We start from the raw sequence: 19,613 nt of genomic DNA, 5'->3' as shown, positions 1-19,613 counted from the left end.
TAGATAATTTACAGTTTCCCATAGACTATAAGGCTATATATAAAATGATAGAATATTAGGGCCACAGAGGGGAAAAAAACACAAGTCATAATATTGTAACCAGTTGTTTTAAAGGAGGACAGTTGTTAAAATGACAGATGTGGGGCATTTCGTGAAATTGTACTTCAGTATGGTTTCATAAACAAAGACATGCTGATGTGCCAGAATATTAAGTATCACATTGTCATAAGTATCAAAACTGTAAAAACAATATGTAGCTTTTCTGCAGAAAGAACCAGCCTCATAAATTTATGACTTTATCCTTTTTCTTCAGTGTGGCCCTAGTACTCTGTCATATAAACAAATACACATTCCATATGAATATAAAAACACAATGTGTAACATTATGTTCCTTTATTGAATAAGGACAAAACAAAGCAGGTAAACCATCAGCTCCTTTCGAAACTGAAGTCACAGTGACTCTACAAGATGGAAAGCACAGAATCCAAGCATATTATACAAAATGATACATACACATTCAAAGGTCTGTATATAACACACCCTGCATGTCTGCACACTAAAATAAATGCAGGACAAATCCATACACATCAACTGAACAGACAAATGAATGGATGCAGTAGCCTCCCTGCAGCCTTGTATTACACACAGTATACCGCACAAACATCATAAGAGGCCAAATTCGTCAAAAAACGAACCCAAAAAAACCCAAATTCCTCTGCCACCGCAGGACATATTTAACCAAAATTGAAAGCACACATACTAACTAAAATAATTCAACACATATTGGTCCCTCAGCAGCCGACCACTGTCGTCATCAGGGAAGATTGCCGGATTGTCCCAGTCCATGGCTGGTGGCACTCTGGGGGCCCTCTCCTTCCTCAGGCAGGCCACATTGTGGAGGACAGCACAAGCCACAGTAATATCACATGCCCTAACAGGGCTGACCCTTAATTTGTGAAGGCAGTGAAAGCGTGCCTTCAGGAGGCCAAAGGTCATTTCAACTCTGGCCCTGGTCCTGGCATGGGCATGGTTGTAGGCCTGCTGTGCTTCCTGGGGGTCTGTGAAAGGTGTCAGGAGAAAAGGCTGGCAGCCATACCCCCTGTCTCCCAGCAACACACCAGAGAATTCACCTGTCAACACAAAATCTCATCATTACTACCTCATAAACACAGTGATATTCTTGACACAGCCATGATGGTTATAAATAGGGGTTGTGTGGCTTACCTTGTGATAGGCACTGATAGATTTCAGAGGCCCGAAAGATTCTGGAGTCATGGACTGAGCCAGGCCATTTTGCCACAACATTGCTGATCACACAGTCAGCATTGCAGACCATCTGAAATCATAAGATGAGGAATATTACACCAATCAATGCACATCACTGGCAATGCAGAGTGTTCGTCAATGGACAATATCAAAAAGTTATGTTCACCTGAACATTAATGCTGTGAAAGGATTTCGTATTCACAAAATCGGCCTCATGGGCACCTGAGGGGGCTTTTATCCTTATGTGTGTGCAGTCCACTGCACCAATGACATTGGGGAAACCTGTCACACAAAGTAATGAGTATCCTACTATGTGTTAACAGTTGTCCTGTAATTTGTAGATCCTCTTACCTGCAATCCTATAGAACTCCTCTTTGATGTCACAGAGTCTTCTGTGGCCAGGGAAGGAGATGAAGACATCTGCTAATGCTTTGATAGCCAGACACACACTCCTTATTATGCGGCAAATTGTGGCCTTGTTCAGCATCCCCCACTGAGTACAGGAAGGCTCCACTAGCAAAAAAGCGCAAGGCCACACAAACCATTTGCTCCACACTCAGTGCATGGCTCCGTGCAGTGCGGTGCTTAATCCTGGGACCCAGTAGTCTGCATAGATACCTGATGCCATCTGCAGAAAACCTGTATCTTTCATATAGATGGTCATCAGGGAAGGCCAGTGGGTCCAACCGGTCCCTGAAGACCCTTTCTCGCCTGAAGGCTCTCCTCAGCACAAGTGCTTCTTCATCCACCACATCTCGCACGAATGGGCATGCCATTGTCAGAGCAGAAAGGAACACACAATTTTGGGCCTTCATATAGGCTAGTGGCCACACCTGGTGCTGGGGGGGTGGGCAAAAGAGGGCGATGCCTTATAACGATGACTTGGTTGTACTGATTGCTGGGAAAATAAAAAAAACCTTAGAAAGATGCCACCGTCCTGTGTGCTCACAATAAGAGCTCATATGTCATGGCTCACTTGACTTTACGAGAATATACCTAATTTTTATTTTGAGCTGTGTCATCTTCTTGGAGCTGGGGGAGGAAAGAAAAATAATGATTAATACATTTGTGTTACAGTTAGCATACAGTGTACATTGAAGGCATATCTCACCTCCCTCTCAAGTTTTTTTATTTCAAGGTCCAGTTTCCTAATTGTCCTCTTTTTTATTTCGGACTCCAGTGCAAGATTTTCCATCTTTTTCTTCTTGTACTGAATGTCTATGTCTGCCAGTTCTATTTGGCGCCGGAGGTGGTTGCCATACAACTTTCTGATAGCTTGTGAGCTCTGTGAACACAATACAATTAGCGCAGCTGGAATTTGGCAGGATGTGGTGTCCTTTTATTAATACGCACTATGTTGCCAGGCTGGTTTTCCCACTGTATAGCATCTGGGTCCTGTAAAAGAAATTCGATTTTTTGATTTTGATGAGGACTCCTCACCATTGTAGAGTAAATAGTACTTTCACAGTCTTAACATGATACCTCATGCCTTCTGGAATCCAGAGAGATGGTCTCCTCCTCATCATCGTCTCCATCATGTGCTGTTGCTGCTGCACTGGGGCCTTCACCCTATCACATTTAATCGGATTCATATTGAAGCTAGTAGACAAGACATGCCAGGCCTACAGTATGCCTTTGATGGAGTACTCACTGGATCAGCATCGTCTGGTGCTTGTGCTGGTGGCTCTAACAGGAACACAGTGCTGCCAGACACTGCAAGGCAATAGGTAAACCAAAGTCAGACAGTCCAAATTGATTCAATATGAATGTGGTTGTATCCCATGTAGAGATGGAAGGACATACCTTGAATGAAGCGGGTGGCATCTTGGGAGGAACCTATGCTCGTCTCTTTCCCCCCAGGGATCCCCTCTAAGACGGGCCTGCCTTTATTTAGCTCCAAGGCCATGTCCTCTGCTGGGGTAAGGTCAGCCTTTGGTGACCCACCACCCGTGCCTTGTCTGTGGGTATTCTTTTTCACTGCTAAAACAGTACAGACAATGTGTGAGCAGGCACCTTCTGGGTACAATATATGCTTGTGCTTTGTTAAATATTAGTCAGGGACCATACCATTCTGCAGAATGTTCTTGTATTTGATTTTGACCTGCTGCCATGTCCGTTTTGGCCCGTTCATGTTTAATCTACACACACACACACACACACACACATTTAATGGAGTCACACTGCAAAAAATTACTTGGTATTTTTGTCTTGTTTTCAGTAAAAATATCAAAAAATGTATCATAGCTTTATACAGTGTGATGGAGTTACTTTACACAATTTCACTCATATCTGCAGTGCATTTCAATTAAAAATTTAACCGTTTCATAATTACAGTACAACTGCATTTTTGGAGATGTGAATTAAATATTTGAATTGTAATTGTGATGTTTCAGCGGAGCGGTGAGTGTGTAATTGTGCACTACTTACGCATTCAGGCGGTCTGCAATACTTTGCCACGCTTTTTCTCTTTGCTTTATCACTGTGGCGGTGTTGCCTTTCTTCTTAATGATATCTTTTACCTCCTCGTATGCCTCCATGAGGATTTGTGCTTCCGACGGGGAAAAGTACGCGGCTCTAGTTGCCATGGTAAATCAGTTAATCTGTGATCTGTGGCGGGGTCTATTTGAGTGAGCCGTGAGCGCGCACCTATCCAGGATTGGTTTCACCTGGCTTAATGAATCCGTGTCTGCTCATCCTGGCTTGGTCTTTGTGCAACCAATTAAGCCTGGACGCACATGTTTTGGCTTCATTGAGCTCAGCTGAGTCATTTATCCCGGATGTCTTAATTCTACTTTTGTGCAACAGGCCCCTGGTTTCGTTCGTTTCGTTTATTTCATTTGTGTGTTCCTTCCTGTTCGTTCATGTTATATGTTCACAAGTTCAGGTCTGTTCACGTCGTTTATTGTTTTGTAGTTTGTTTAAGAGTTTTTCCGTCTTCGTCTTTCTTAAATAAACAAATATGTATTCAACCCACGCTGCGTTTTGGTCCGATCCATGCTCCTCCTCAGAAGAGGAGAAAGACGAGCGTTACAGATTCTCATATGCCAAATTAATAAATTAGCAGTCAAAGAATAAAATCGACATTTATAGACTAGGAAACAGATCTTGCGCCTTTTAATAAAAAAGTAGATTGTTTACTCATGCAACGTTACATCACATTAATCACGCAATGATAATTCATTTGATGGAAACCTTAGGCTTTGTACGACATTATATATTACGTTGAGATTCCCTCTTAATTCGCTCTAATTTATGTAAAACGGTTTATTCAATAAATCCCACAACTCCTCTCATACTGGGAAGAAAAAACAAAAAAATTTTAGACCTTAAGGGCAGTTTTATTTCAATGGTTTTACCCAGACGGAGATAATCCAATCATCGTTTTATAGTTCCATCGTTAGGGTATAAGTGGACACTCTCTAATCAGTTTCTAGAGCAGTGAGGGTGTTGGTGAAATGGAGAAAGGTGGAGTCAGGCGCAGGACAGAGATGAGTTTAGTCCGATAGTTTACTCAAAATGAGAGAATAATGTTCCAAACACGGAACACAAAATCCAAAGCACAAATAACACGAACCCACATGACAAACAATAACTCACAAAACAGAGGGAAAGAAGGGGGTTAAATAAGGAACATAATTCATGGAATATAAATCAGGTGTGTAATAAGGAAGACAAAACCAAACGAAAATTAAACATGGATCGGTGGCGACTAGAAAGCCGGTGACGTCGACCGCCGCCCGAACAAGGAGAGGGACCAACTTCGGCGGAAGTCGTGACAAGAGCTCAATTTCCCAGATTTTGTAGACTAGTTTAATAGTGCTTAAAACCTCATCTTTATCAAATTATCCATTAAAGATACCAACTCAAAACCTACGTACGTCTACGAATGGGTGGTTTAAATTGTATCTAATTATATTCTCAGCATTACTTTATCAAATCTCTAGTAATCGATTATACACACATACAATTTATCATGTTTTCATATATTCACAGAATCCATATAAAACGTAAGAAATCTTAGGTACTCACACAGAACTTTAAGGATCCCCCACACAGGATTGGTCAGATGTTCACACAGCACTGGTCTGATGTTCACACAGAACATAATTAAAAGGTTACCCACACAGTCAACCTATCCCGCTCACACAGAACGCTCCTACAAATATTACCTAGTGATCCTATAACAAAATACTCACACAGAGTAACCCAGGGCATACACATATACATAGCACATTTAAAATAATTGGAATTCACCACCTCTGAGGGTCACTTAGTCACTTTCAGATTGAGGTCCTTCTTCCAATAGGGCTTCACCAAGTATTCTTGGTCAATACTTTAAATACGAGGTGCTTACAAGGTGCTTACCTTGACAGCACCCAACTTTAAGTTGACCATGGAACTCCTGACTGAGTGGGGAAGTCAGTGGGGAAACACACCCTCTGCAGGCAATTAAAACATATCAAGGTATCATTTATAACTCCTCTCACTCCTCTTGTGACTCCATACAGGCTTGAGCCTAGCTCTGTTTTGTTGTCTTGCCAAGTCGTATGTCATTCTCAGGCCAAACAGACAGCACAAACAGATCTGGGACACACTGAATACAAGTATGTTTCAATAGTTAGCTGCCCAATAAAACCTTTTCAGTGGTGATTTTTTGCCATGTATCATAGACTTATAAGATAAAACGGGCACCAAAGAATAGTTGATTTACCAAATTACAAAGGACAAACCACTTAGGGTGATTCCTCTCAAAACAGGACCATGATTTTTGTGATATTCACTCAATTGAATCCATAGAAGGGTCTTTTGGAGGAAGGATTGTTGACATATTTGACATTTGTACCTTAAAGCAATTGAGCAATTAAAGCAATTGAATAATTCATTGAAGTTGGACATTTTGGCCTTATCCTGTCCTCCTTTAAACTCCATAATGTTTCATCTGTATGTGCTTGCTCTGTAATATGAGTAGTATTTTGATTTCAATACCAATTTTCTTACATTATTATATAAATATTGAAAAATATAAACATGAATATTGAAAATATTTTTGTATATATTGTTGAAAATAATATAGTCTACTGGCATATCAAAGTTCCAGAGTGGGATCTCTGCTGGTTTTTGAGTTATGATCCAATTTGTAAGCATTACAAATGCAGTTAATGTAAAAATTCATTAAAATTGGTCACCCTCTGCTGGTTTATATTTTTCTATATATGTCAGAAGATTGTTATTGCAAGCAAAATACTACTCATATTACAGAGCAAGCAGTAAAGCTTCATATGACACCAATCTTTCCTTGGTAGGACATATGCTGCGTTTAGATGGTACGAGGTAGACGGTAGGCAGCAAACCAGATGTCATTATTTTGAATGAGAGCATCACGGTAAATGCCATTGAGGCTGGCGGTGGCGGCAATTGCCGCCAGAGTTCATATATTAATATAATAATTTTCATTTTGACGTTTGCTGTAGCATTGTTTTCTTCCCGATGTTGATTTGCACTGTTTGTTTACTGAAATCCCCATAGCAATGCATACCGTCTAAATGCAGCACTACAGATAAAACATTAAAGGAGGCCTGGGTAATTTATTTTTTCTCAATTATGCTTTAAGATACAAATGTCAAAAAACCTTCCTCCAATGGACCCTTCTATGGATAACATTTCGTGAAAATCTCCAAATCATGGTTCTCTTTGGTTCTAGTTTAGTGAGGAATCACCCTTTAGAACTCTAAGGGAAGAAGCTAAGCTTTTTTGTATGACTTCTTTCTATCTTTACTCTCTCTGATATCAACGGAGCCATTAAAAGAATCTCACCTTCAGAGCACCTTTGGTTTCTTTATTATGAGATTGGTAAAATGAGTAAATACTTCTGTAACGCCATTTAGGCAATAGGTTTTGTCCTGCCTTGATAAACAACTGATGTGTTCTAAGAATGTTTACTTACTGAGAAATGGCATCTTGAATCGACAATTTTGATAACTGCAACTAGAATGATTGCACATATACAGAATATACATACACACACACAGTACCAGTCAAAAGTTTAGACACACTCATTCAAGTTTTTTTTAAATTTTGACTATTTTCAACATTGTGGAATAATAGTGAAGACGTCAAAACTATGAAATAACACATATGGAATCATGTAGTAACCAAAAAAAGTATAATTTGTGTATAACCTGATGTTATAGGACTGTCATCTGAGGAAGGTTTATGAAGGTTAGTGAAATTTAATATCTTTTGCTGGTTTATTCGCTAACGCTAACGTGCCTATTGCTATCGCTAACGTGCCTTGATGAATGAATGCGGTAGTGTGGTAGGCTATTGTAGTAAGCTAATATAATGCTATATTGTGTTTTCGCTGTAAAACACTTAAAAAAATCGGAAATATTGGCTGGATTCAAAAGATGTTTGTCTTTAATTTGCTGTACACCATCGATTTTTCAGAAAAGCTTTATGATGAGTATTTAGGTAATTCACGTTGGTCTCTATAATTACTCTGGCTGCTTCAGTGCTATTTTTGACGGTAGCTGTGATGGTAGCTGCAATGTAAAACTGATTTATACCTCAAATATGCTCATTTTTCGAACAAAACATAGATTTATTGAATAACATGTTATAAGACTGTCATCTGATGAAGTTGTTTCTTGGTTAGTTTGGTTGGTTCTAGGTTAGTTTGGTTGGTTTTGTGCATGCTACCTGTGCTGTGAAAAATGTCTGTGCTTTTTTTCTATTTGGAGGTGAGCTAACATAAATATACGTGGTGTTTTCCCTGTAAAACATTTTTTTAAATCGGACATGTTGGCTGGATTCACAAGATGTGTATCTTTCATTAGCTGTATTGGACTTGTTAATGTGTGAAAGTTAAATATTTCAAAAAAATATTTTTTGAATTTCGCGCTCTGCCTTTTCAGTGGAATGTGGAAGGAGTTCCGCTAGCGGAACGCCGGGGCTGTAAAGGTTAAAGTAATGATGGACTGTTTTTTCTCTTTGCTTGTTTGAGCTGTTCTTGCCTTAATATGGACTTGGACCAGTGGTAGAAAAAGTACCCAATTGTCATACTTGAGTAAAAGATACCTTAATAGAAAATGACTAAAGTAAAAGGCAAAGTCACCCAGTAAAATACTACTTGAGTATTTTACTGGGTGAGTCAATGTAATTGCTAAAATATACTTAAGTATCAAAAGTAAAAGTATGAATAATAAACAATTCCTTATATTACAGAACAATTCTTGTTTTTTTAAATTTACGGATAGCCAGGGGCACACTCCAAAACTCAGACATAATTTACAAACAAGGCATTTGTGTTTCGTGAGTCCGCATGACCAGGGGTGTTCTCTTGATGAGTGTGTGAATTTAATAATTTTCTGTCCTGCTAAGCATCCAGAATGTAACGAGTACTATTGGTTGTCAGTGTCACGATCGTCGTAACATTGTGGAAAAGAGGAGGACCAAGGCGCAGCGTGATAACAATACATCTTCCTTTTATTTGAAGACGAAAACGAAACGAAGAACACTGACAAACTATACAAAACAACAAACGACCGTGAAGCTATAAAACGAAAGTGCAGACACAAGCAACTAACGTAAAGACATACAGAATCACCCACCAAACTCAGACCAAGCAGCGTGGTAACGGGCAGCAGCGGCAGCAGCAGCAGTAGCGATGTCAAGACTCCTGGACGTGGGAGGAAATCCTAGACGGGAGAGGACTCTGGGCACAGCCAGGGGAATATCGCCACCCCAAGGCAGAGCTGGAGGCAGCGAAAGCAGAGAGGCGGCGTTTTGAGGAGCTAGCTCGGCAGCAGAATGTGGACTGTGTTACAACTTGGGAAGAGATAGACAGGTGGTCGGTCGACCCAGGGAGAGTGCCCGGAGCCCGCCTGGGATTCTATGGAGCAATGTGCGGAGGGATACCGGCGAATGGAGGAAGCCCGAGAGACAGCCCAAAACATTTCTTGGGGAGGGGCTAAAGGGGACTGTGGCGAAGTCAGGTAGAAGACCTGCGCCAACTTCCCGGGCTTACCGTGGAGAGCGAGAGTACGGGTAGACACCGTGTTATGCGGAAGAGCACACGGTGTCTCCTGTACGTGTGCATAGCCCGGTGCGGTACATCCCAGCTCCACGTATCGGCCGGGCTAGAGTGGGCATCGAGCCAGGTGCCATGAAGCCGGCTCAATGCATCTGGACTCCAGTGCGTCTCCTCAGGCCGGTGTACATGGCACCAGCCTTACGCATGGTGTCCCCAGTTCGCCAGCACAGCCCAGTGCGGGTTATTCCACCTCCCCGCACTGGCCTGGCTACGAGGAGCATTCAACCAGGTAAGGTTGGGCAGGCTCGGTGCCCAAGAGCTCCAGTACGCCTTCACGGTCCGGTCTATCCGGTGCCACCTCCTCGCCCCAGCCCAGTACCACCAGTGCCAACACCACGCACCAGGCTTCCTGTGCGTCTCCAGAGCCCTGTTCCTCCATCACGCACTCGCCCTGTGGTGCGTGTCTCCAGCCCGGTACCACCAGTTCCGGCACCACGCACCAAGCCTCCTGTGCGTCTCCAGAGCCCTGTTCCTCCTCCACGCACTCGCCCTGTGGTGCGTGTCTCCAGCCCGGTACCACCAGTTCCGGCACCAAGCCTTCTGTGTGTCTCCAGCGCCCTGTACGCCCTGTTGCTGCTCCCCGCACTAGCCTTAAGGTGCGTGTCCTTAGCCCGGTACCACCATTTCCGGCCCCACGCACCAGGCCTCCTGGGCGCCTCAGCAGGCCAGAGTCTGCCCAGCGCCGTCTGAGCCGCCCGTCTGCCCAGCGCCGTCTGAGCCGCCCGTCTGCCCAGCGCCGCCCGTCAGTCCTGAGCCGCCAGAGCCACCCGTCAGTCAGGGGCCGCCAGAGCCGCTCGCCAGTCAGGAGCCGCCCGCCAATCAGGAGCCGCCAGAGCCGCCCGCCAGTCAGGAGCTCCCTGAGCTGCCCCTCAGTCCGGAGCTGCCCCTCAGTCCGGTGGGGTTCATTTGGAGGGTCGCCGTTAAGAGGAGGCCACGGAAGCGGGGATTAACTATGGTGGGGTGGGGGCCACGTCCAGCGCCAGAGCCGCCACCGTGGACAGATGCCCACCCAGACCCTCCCCTATAGGTTCAGGTTTTGCGGTCCGCACCTTGGGGGGGGGGGGTGTACTGTCACGTTCCTGACCTTATTTCCTTTGTTTAGTCTTTGTTTAGTTGGTCAGGATGCGAGCTGGGTGGGCATTCTATGTTTTGTGTTTCTATGTTGGGTTTGTTGTTTGGCCTAATATGGTTCTCAATCAGAGGCAGGTGTTTGTCATTGTCTCTGATTGGGAACCATATTAAGGTAGGCTGTTTTCACTGTTTGTTTGTGGGTGATTGTTCCTGTTCGTGCGTTCATGTGTTTTATGTTCTCAGGTTCAGGACTGTAGCTTCGTTGGTTGTCGTCTGTTTATTGTTTTTTGTTCGTATTGAAAGTAGTATTCTAATAAATATGGATACATACCACGCTGCGCCTTGGTCCGATCCTTGCTACACCTCTTCAGAGGAAGAAGAGGACGACAGCCGTTACAGTCAGGGAAAATGTATGGAGTAAATAGTACATTATTTTCTTTAGGATTGCAGTGAAGTAAAAGTAAAAGTATAAATAGTAAAGTACAGATGCCCCAAAAGACTACTTAAGTAGTACTTTAAAGTATTGTTACTTACTGACTACCAAATAGGGCTGTCTTCTGTATACCACCCCTACCTTGTCACAACACAACTGATTGTATCAAACGCATTAAGGAAAGAAATTCCACAAATTTACTTTTAACAAGGCACACCTGTTAATTGAAATGCATTCCAGGTGACTACCTCGTGAAGCTGGCTGAAAGAATGCCAAGAGTGTGCAAAGCAGTTATCAAGGCAAAGGGTGGCTACTTTGAAGAATCGAAAGGTAAAATATATTTTGATTTGTTTCACATTTTCTTGGTTACTACATGATTCTATATGTGTTATTTCATCATTTTGATGTCTTCACTATTATTCTACAATGTAGAAAATAGTAAAAATAAAGAAAAACCCTTAAATGAGTAGGTGTCCAAACTTTTGACAGGTACTATATATATATATATATATATTAATTATCATATTCATTACATAGATATGAAGCTGATTATATTGAGATGCATCAACACATCCCAGTGCCTGTGTGAAGGCCTGCCCTATACAAAAAAGGCTACGGATATTTACACTGAACAAAAATATAAACGCAACATGCAACAATTTCAAAGATGTTACTGAGTTACAGTTTATATAAGGAAATCAGTAAATTTTAATAAACCCATTAGGCCCTAATCTATGAATTTCACATGACTGGGAATACAGCTATGCATCTGTTGGTCACAGATACATTCTTTTTTTTTATTTTTAAGTAGGGGCGTAAAATCAGAAAATCAGTCAGTATCTGATGTGACCACTATTTGCCTTATGCAATGCGACATCTCCTTCACATAGAGTTGATCAGACTGTTGATTTTGGCCTGTGGAATGTTGTCCCACTCCTCTTCAATGGCTGTGTGATGTTGGTGGATATTGGCGGGAACTAGAATACACTGTAGTCTGGCGAGTATGCAGGCCATGGAAGAACGGACATTTTCAGCTTCCAGGAATTGTGTACAGATCCTTGCGACATGGGGCTGGGCATTATCATGTTGAAACGTGAGGTGATGTCGGCGGATGAATAGCATGACTATCGGCCTCAGGATCTCTTCAAGGTATCTGTTCATTGAAATTGCCATCAATAAAATGCAATTGTGTTCGTTCTCCGTAGTTTATGCCTGACCGTACCATTAACCCACCACCATGGGGCACTCTGACCAAAAGGACATGGCAAAATGTTGAACCGTTTAAGGTTTAAGACTTGCTGCCATTACAATCTGTCCAGCTTACATGGTGCACTACAATCACATAGGAGTTAAATTGGTGCAGCATTCTCACTCACGAGTGCAACAAATATAGCCTCTTACAAGGCAGGCCTCAAAATCTGTTAATGAACTAGTGTAACGGCTGATTTCCTCTTCGTCTGAAGAGGAGGTGTAGCAGGGATCGGACCAAGACGCAGAGTGGTAAGTGTCCATGTTTTAATATAATCCACTGAACACAACAAAAAATACAAAATAACAAAGTAACCTAACCGAAACAGTCCCGTGTGGCATGAACACAGACACAGGAAACAAACACCCACAAACCAACAGTGAAAACAGGCAACCTAAATATGGTTCCCAATCAGAGACAATGCAAAACAGCTGTCTCTGATTGAGAACCATATCAGGCCAGTTGACAAACCTAAACATAGAAACACATAACATAGACTGCCCATCCCAACTCACACCCTGACCATACTAACTAAAGACAAAACAAAGGAAAATAAAGGTCAGAACGTGACAGCCAGAAACACTACCATGCACACAGTAGTGGTCAAAAGGTTTTTGCCACTCCAACAATATGGTACGGTACTGTATTCTCTAGGTTGGAATTGTAGTATAATTTGAAATACAGCAATTACTTTCCCCGCCCACAACGTTTTCACACAATGCACCAGAATTTACAGTATGCTGCAGTAAAATGTATTTTATAGTTGATAATACCCAAAATGACTGTATAATTGACATGTTTTCCAATACAGTGTACATTTCCCTACTACATCAGTACTATAACATGGTCAGTAAAATCTCAAGTTGAAGGATAGGCTACTTACTGTTCAAATCTCCTTTGCCAACAGGCTACTACATTATAGTAAGTGCATTTTACCGAAGTGAAACCCAAAAGTGACTAAAGTTGAGCAACAGTGTGAGTACCAGAAACTTTTCACAGTTCAAGATGAGATCAAGAGATGATTTGCATTGCCTACTCATTACAATGCAATAATTTTTGCTTTATAATGTCGTCATATATTATGATTTTAAAATAGTTTACTAAACACCACAATTGCAATAGCCTAATAAAAACATATTACATTTTAGGCTACATTTTACATAGCCTAGGCTACTGTAACGTCTGCTTCCAACTCACTCTCAAACACATAGATCCCCTGAACGCAGCTCACTCTCCAGATCCCAATCACCTGAATTCTGATCACCTGTTCACACACCTGTATGTCATTATCACACACTATTTAGTTCAGTTCTTTGCACCCCATTACTGTGGGGGCATGGCTTGTTTTGTGGCACACTGCTTTTAGAGTGCTGGGTTTCCTGTGATGCACTCCTCCCCTGTATGATAGTGAAGCAGGCAAAAACTAACGGCACCTATTGCCTGCCTGTACTTTAGCCTATTGGATTTCCTGTTATCTACCTATTGCCTATTGCCTGTGTATGTCCTTCTGCCTGCCCTTGGATCCATCTACCTGCCTCCTCCTCCTGTGGTCCTTTGCAATAAAAACCTGCTGCGCTTGAAACCAGCTCTCTGTCTCCCCTCCTGTTCATTACAGCTACACAGCCCAAGCTGAACCCACTTACTGCATCGTTGAATAACCTATACATTGATACTTAGTTTTAAGTTACATAATAGAGAGCATACTTACAGATTTGATATCCCATCTGTTCCTCTTCGTTAGGTTTTGCTGCTCTTCTGTGAGCAGCAAAGGCTTTTAGAACATTTCAGAAGGAGGGGCATTGTAAAGCTTGTCGTCTGGAGGAGAAGAAGAGGACCAAGGTGCAGCGTGGTAAGTACTCATAATTACTTTAAATGAAATACAAATAACAAAAATGACAAACTAACAGTCCAGAAAGGTACAAACAAACACTAAACCGGAAACAACCACCCACAAACACAGGTGGGAACAGGCTACCTAAATATGATTCTCAGAGACAATGAATGACAGCTGCCTCTCATTGAGAACCATATCAGGCCAGACATAGAAATACAACACAAGGACAACATAGAACACCAGACATAGAATGCCCACCCAAACTCACGCCCTGACCAACCAAAACAGAGACATAAAAAGGATCTCTAAGGTCAGGACGTGACAGGCATGTTGTAGTTTGAGCAGGAAGGGTGGGTGTCTCTCAATTGATAATGAGAAACCATTTCCCAACACTAAAAAGCATGTGATAGCCTACAATTTACAGTTGCATATAGTCAAATGGAAATGTTGCCTGTAAGTGTAATTCACTTTATGACTATATAGGCTATAGTAAAAATATGTCCATGACATAAAAGGAAAAAGACAACATAGGCTTTTAGCCAATCCATCTGGACATTAAACAGTTTAAACACTGTGATAAGCGTGATTATTTACGATACTGAAATATTCCATTCAACATCGGCCTTGACACTATAAAAATAACCAAATGACAATTATGCTACTCTGATTCATGTTCCTTATCAAATCACCAGTCAATCAAATTTCAGTCGAATATCTTCTGTCATTGTAAAACTATCAAAAATAAATATTTCTAAAATAATTAGTCAAATCTTATCTGTCATCTCCATAACTTGAATTCAAATCAAATTTGATTCGTCACATGCGCCGAATACAACAGTGAAAGCCCCTAACCAACAATGCAGTTTATTTTGCCCCTATAATTTGTGTAAATATACCAATTAGAGACAAAGAGCTGCTTAATGCAATGTTAAATAATTATAACACATTATTTTCTTGGAGGGATAGAGTGTGATAATTTATTTTTATTATTCCCCTTAATAGGTCATGGCATTTTTGTCTAATTTCCTTTGACATGTCAGTCTATTCTACTCTGTTCTATTCTAATATTGTATTCTAAGATTCTATTCTAAGATTCGATCCTATTCTATTCTTATCAACAGGTGGCACTATAATACAAACGTATAGGCCTTGGCCAGGGCTCTTCAACTCTCCTTCAAAATCTAAAGGAGGGTAGCTCTCCAGAAACAGGGTTGGAGAGCCCTTGCCTAGGCTATCTCAGCAGAGACATCCTACACATCTTATTCAATCATCTACCTTATGTAATCCATAAAGAAAGACAGACAAAATATAACCAATCATTTTAGAACACACAAAAATATGTGCAGAATTAGTTATACACACACGAAAGATAACTAATATCAATATTCATACAACAGAGTGCTGTGTGCCTATTCAAACGCTTTCAAACACAACCCTCACTTCCATAAAATAGATTGGTGAAATGAGAGATTTAACCCATAGCCTTGACCCATCCATGTCACGCCCGATCAGAGATAACCGTACTACTTCAAGTAATTAGGGAAGGAAGGATGTATCTAATTGTATTGAAACGGGCCCATTTGGAGAACGCCAGCGCCTGAGAGCTGGTTTCCAGTAGTTACCACAGCCACAAAATTGGGTATATCGTAAAAATTCAAGAAAACTAAAATTACGTTTTTGATTAGGGTTAAGGTTAGGGTTAGGCTTAAGTTTAGCAGTGTAGTTAAGGTTAGGGTTAGGATTAAAATCACATTTTAACAAGATAAATTGTGAAAATAGGCGGGGTTTATGACTTTGTGACTGTGGTAACTACTGACGACGATGGGCTCTCTACATCATATCCTGTCGGGTTTCTTCCTCCGTGCACGTCCGGAAGGTGGGGTTTTGTGTTGTAGCGGACAGTTAGTCATTCTGTGTTAAATCAGTGGTACTTAGCAGCCCTATGCCTCGGTATGCACCATTAACGCGCTTATCAAGATAGCCGCAAGAAAGGGGAGAGGTCAAAATCCTGCTTTGGTAAGCTTTCATAAATATCTCATAAATATATATTTATTACAGTATATTTATTTAGCCATAGGCTTTGGCTACTTCTCTGTACTTACAGAGTGAGAGGGAAGGAAGGGAGGGAAGGAAGATCTGCCTAGATTGAAATCTGAAAATCTTTTGATTTACAGACTATATAATACATGTTCGTATTTGTGACTGCTCTTTGAAACGAAGAAAATACAATAATTCAAAATAGTGGTAGGGCCTTTCCCAGTTGCACTGATCCAACTGAAAGCACACTCCCCGAGGCAGGCGGTAACGGATATGTGGCACGAGTATAATATACGTTCTTTGGAGACAGCCAATATGTTCTTGTATTTTGATACATTGTTGCAGTCGGCGGTATTATGAACTAAAGCGAACAATATTGCTATAATATTGCTCTTGTAACAAGGCCTAAACAACGATCATTGATGGGTAGGTTAATCTATCACTGCAATATTTTCTTATGTTTATTTTTTTGTCTGGTAGTCAGCTGTTTTAATAACCTCAACTAACAAATCATATTAATCATAGTCTACAAATGTTATGTAGATTGATGCTTTCCCAGTGACGCTCTGTGGCCAATACAGCCTTCATCCTGTAGAGGTCACTGATATTTTTTCCTTTAAATAGCCTACGGTAACAGATGCAGTAGGCCTATTAACTAGGCTACACTTTAGATACAGTAACAGTGTGTTAGGCAATTCTATCTGTGATGACTTCCCCAGATAAAATATTTAATTCATCTCTCCTAGGGTCTACCATGGATGATTTTAACTGACCATGCTGTAGATAAACACTGTTAACATTTATTTAGGAATACTCTGACTGCATCTACCCGAGAATCTGTAGAAGTGGACACTTCACAGCTTGTTCCTTATTTGCCTTATGCACGTAAACACTGTGCTGCCGACATGGTTTGTATCATGCATACATTGATTTTACCCATGTCTAATGAGGTGGACACACCCAAGGTAGCTCACATGCATGTGTGTTTAGTGAAATCTGACCAGTCAGCAAAACTCTATTTTGCTCATCTTGTCTGTATGTTAGGACACACCTATTAATCATGGCTTAGTATCTTGGCTCTCTGAAAAGGAATGATGTGTACTGCCTGGTCAAAATATGTCACCAGGCCAACAGAGCAAGGCTACTTAGGCCCTTTAAGTAATGGCATTTTAATTTGGTACTGAAATCGATGCAGAGTTTTTATGGTCCTAATGGTGAATTATGTTAGGTGTTGAAAGTATGTAGGCTAATAATAACACAGAACCTTCCTGGGTATGCTCAACAACAATCATGTCATGTAACCTTTAGGAAGTTTAGAAATTACTTCAATATTGCTTTTTTGTTGTGTTTTGATCAGTGCATGTGTGTTATTTTGCGGCTGCTTGTTACTGTTGTTGTTAGGGTTGAGTGTAACCTTTACATGTGGCCTTTATCACATGACATGACAGTCTGAGGGACCGTATGGTGTTGAACACCACACCAGGGTGTGAGAGGGGCACACACACACACACACACACACACACACACACACACACACACACACACACACACACACACACACACACACACACACACACACACACACACCTTACTGTGATATGGTAATATAAGACACTGAGCTGTGTAATAGTAACATTCCCTATGAAGCTCTCTGTGGCTCAAAGTGGAGAAAGTTTAATTTGGTCCCTGAAGGAATACAGCCTGGAAAAGACCCAGACATTTTTACTAGGTTATGTGTTCCTCTGTTCTCTCATGTGCTAGTGTCACATTGGACTCTGGAGCGCAGCAACCTTAAAGGATACTCCACCCCAAAAGCAAGATATTTTGGGACTATATACACTGCTCAAAAAAATAAAGGGAACACAAAAATAACACATCCTAGATCTGAATGAATGAAATATTCTTATTAAATACTTTTTTCTTTACATAGTTGAATGTGCTGACAACAAAATCACACAAAAATGATCAATGTAAATCAAATTTATCAACCCATGGAGGTCTGGATTTGGAGTCGCACTCAAAATTAAAGTGGAAAACCACACTACAGGCTGATCCAACTTTGATGTAATGTCCTTAAAACAAGTCAAAATGAGGCTCAGTAGTGTGTGTGGCCTCCACGTGCCTGTATGACCTCCCTACAACGCCTGGGCATGCTCCTGATGAGGTGGCGGATGGTCTCCTGAGGGATCTCCTCCCAGACCTGGACTAAAGCATCCGCCAACTCCTGGACAGCCTGTGGTGCAACGTGGCGTTGGTGGATGGAGCGAGACATGTTGTCCCAGATGTGCTCAATTGGATTCAGGTCTGGGGAACGGGCGGGCCAGTCCATAGCATCAATGCCTTCCTCTTGCAGGAACTGCTGACACACTCCAGCCACATGAGGTCTAGCATTGTCTTGCATTAGGAGGAACCCAGGGCCAACCGCACCAGCATATGGTCTCACAAGGGGTCTGAGGATCTCATCTCGGTACCTAATAGAAATGCCACCCCACACCATGACTGACCCACCGCCAAACCGGTCATGCTGGAGGATGTTGCAGGCAGCAGAACGTTCTCCACGGCGTCTCCAGACTCTGTCACGTCTGTCACATGTGCTCAGTGTGAACCTGCTTTCATCTGTGAAGAGCACAGGGCGCCAGTGGCGAATTTGCCAATCTTGGTGTTCTCTGGCAAATGCCAAACGTCCTGCACGGTGTTGGGCTGTAAGCACAACCCCCACCTGTGGACGTCGGGCCCTCATACCACCCTCATGGAGTCTGTTTCTGACCGTTTGAGCAGACACATGCACATTTGTGGCCTGCTGGAGGTCATTTTTCAGGGCTCTGGCAGTGCTCCTCCTTCAACAAAGGCGGAGGTAGCGGTCCTGCTGCTGGGTTGTTGCCCTCCTACGGCCTCCTCCACGTCTCCTGATGTACTGGCCTGTCTCCTGGTAGCGCCTCCATGCTCTGGACACTACGCTGACAGACACAGCAAACCTTCTTGCCACAGCTCGCATTGATGTGCCATCCTGGATGAGCTTCACTACCTGAGCCACTAGTGTGGGTTGTAGACTCCGTCTCATGCTACCACTAGAGTGAAAGCACCGCCAGCATTCAAAAGTGACCAAAACATCAGCCAGGAAGCATAGGAACTGAGAAGTGGTCTGTGGTCACCACCTGCAGAACCACTCCTTTATTGGGGGTGTCTTGCTAATTGCCTATCATTTCCACCTGTTGTCTATTCCATTTGCACAACAGCATGTGAAATGTATTGTCAATCAGTGTTGCTTCCTAAGTGGACAGTTTGATTTCACAGAAGTGCGATTGACTTGGAGTTACATTGTGTTGTTTAAGTGTTCCCTTTATTTTTTTGAGCAGTGTATATATATATATATATATATAGTCCCAAAATATCTTGCTTGTCAGCAATCAAGTTTTCAAGATATGTAACTTTTAAAATACAGAAATCATCCCCATGTGATGCGTTTTTGCTGACAGTGTTGCATTTTTTTGTGGTGACTCGAGGAACTCTGGAGATCCTCAAGGAACCCCCGGAGTTACTAAAGAAACCATTGCTAAGCTGAGGCATGGCTTTAAGATAGATCTTTTTTTGGCTGCCCATTAGAGTAAATGTAATTCCTGTTGTTCTGTTC

At 42.0% G+C, this 19,613-nt stretch overlaps 2 protein-coding genes across 2 annotated transcripts in view; one reads left to right on the top strand and one right to left on the bottom strand.

Annotated features, from left to right (window-relative positions):
• Positions 1–378: 378 nt before the first annotated feature.
• Positions 379–4,073, bottom strand: LOC139538918 (uncharacterized). The gene is made up of 10 exons (XM_071341491.1): positions 3,334–4,073; positions 3,070–3,246; positions 2,918–2,979; positions 2,749–2,835; positions 2,620–2,661; positions 2,378–2,551; positions 2,263–2,298; positions 1,618–2,164; positions 1,225–1,336; positions 379–1,130 (listed from the first exon to the last, which is right to left on the bottom strand). The coding sequence occupies exons 1-7, from the start codon at positions 3,506–3,508 to the stop codon at positions 2,263–2,265; spliced, it is 753 nt and encodes a 250-aa protein (XP_071197592.1). The 5' UTR covers positions 3,509–4,073; the 3' UTR covers positions 379–1,130; positions 1,225–1,336; positions 1,618–2,164.
• Positions 4,074–15,801: 11,728 nt separating this feature from the next.
• Positions 15,802–19,613, top strand: part of LOC139538917 (ras-related protein Ral-B-like) — a 49,424-nt gene continuing 45,612 nt past the window's right edge. The window contains exon 1 of the mRNA XM_071341489.1: positions 15,802–15,961. The gene's annotated coding sequence lies outside the window, so the exon portion shown is untranslated. The remainder of the gene's footprint in view (positions 15,962–19,613) is intronic.

Source organism: Salvelinus alpinus, chromosome 14, assembly GCF_045679555.1.
Source record: "Salvelinus alpinus chromosome 14, SLU_Salpinus.1, whole genome shotgun sequence".
In the NCBI taxonomy this organism is placed as follows: Eukaryota; Metazoa; Chordata; class Actinopteri; order Salmoniformes; family Salmonidae; genus Salvelinus; species Salvelinus alpinus.
This window is presented reverse-complemented; position numbering and strand designations above follow the sequence as displayed.

Coding starts and splice junctions, on each gene's coding strand:
- LOC139538918 (XM_071341491.1), bottom strand. CDS start 3,508: ATGATACATTTTTTGATATTTTTACTGAAAACAAGACAAAAATACCAA. Junction 3,247..3,333: donor CAAGAACATTCTGCAGAATG/GTATGGTCCCTG, acceptor GTACTGTTTTAG/CAGTGAAAAAGAATACCCAC. Junction 2,836..2,917: donor CACCAGACGATGCTGATCCA/GTGAGTACTCCA, acceptor TAAATGTGATAG/GGTGAAGGCCCCAGTGCAGC.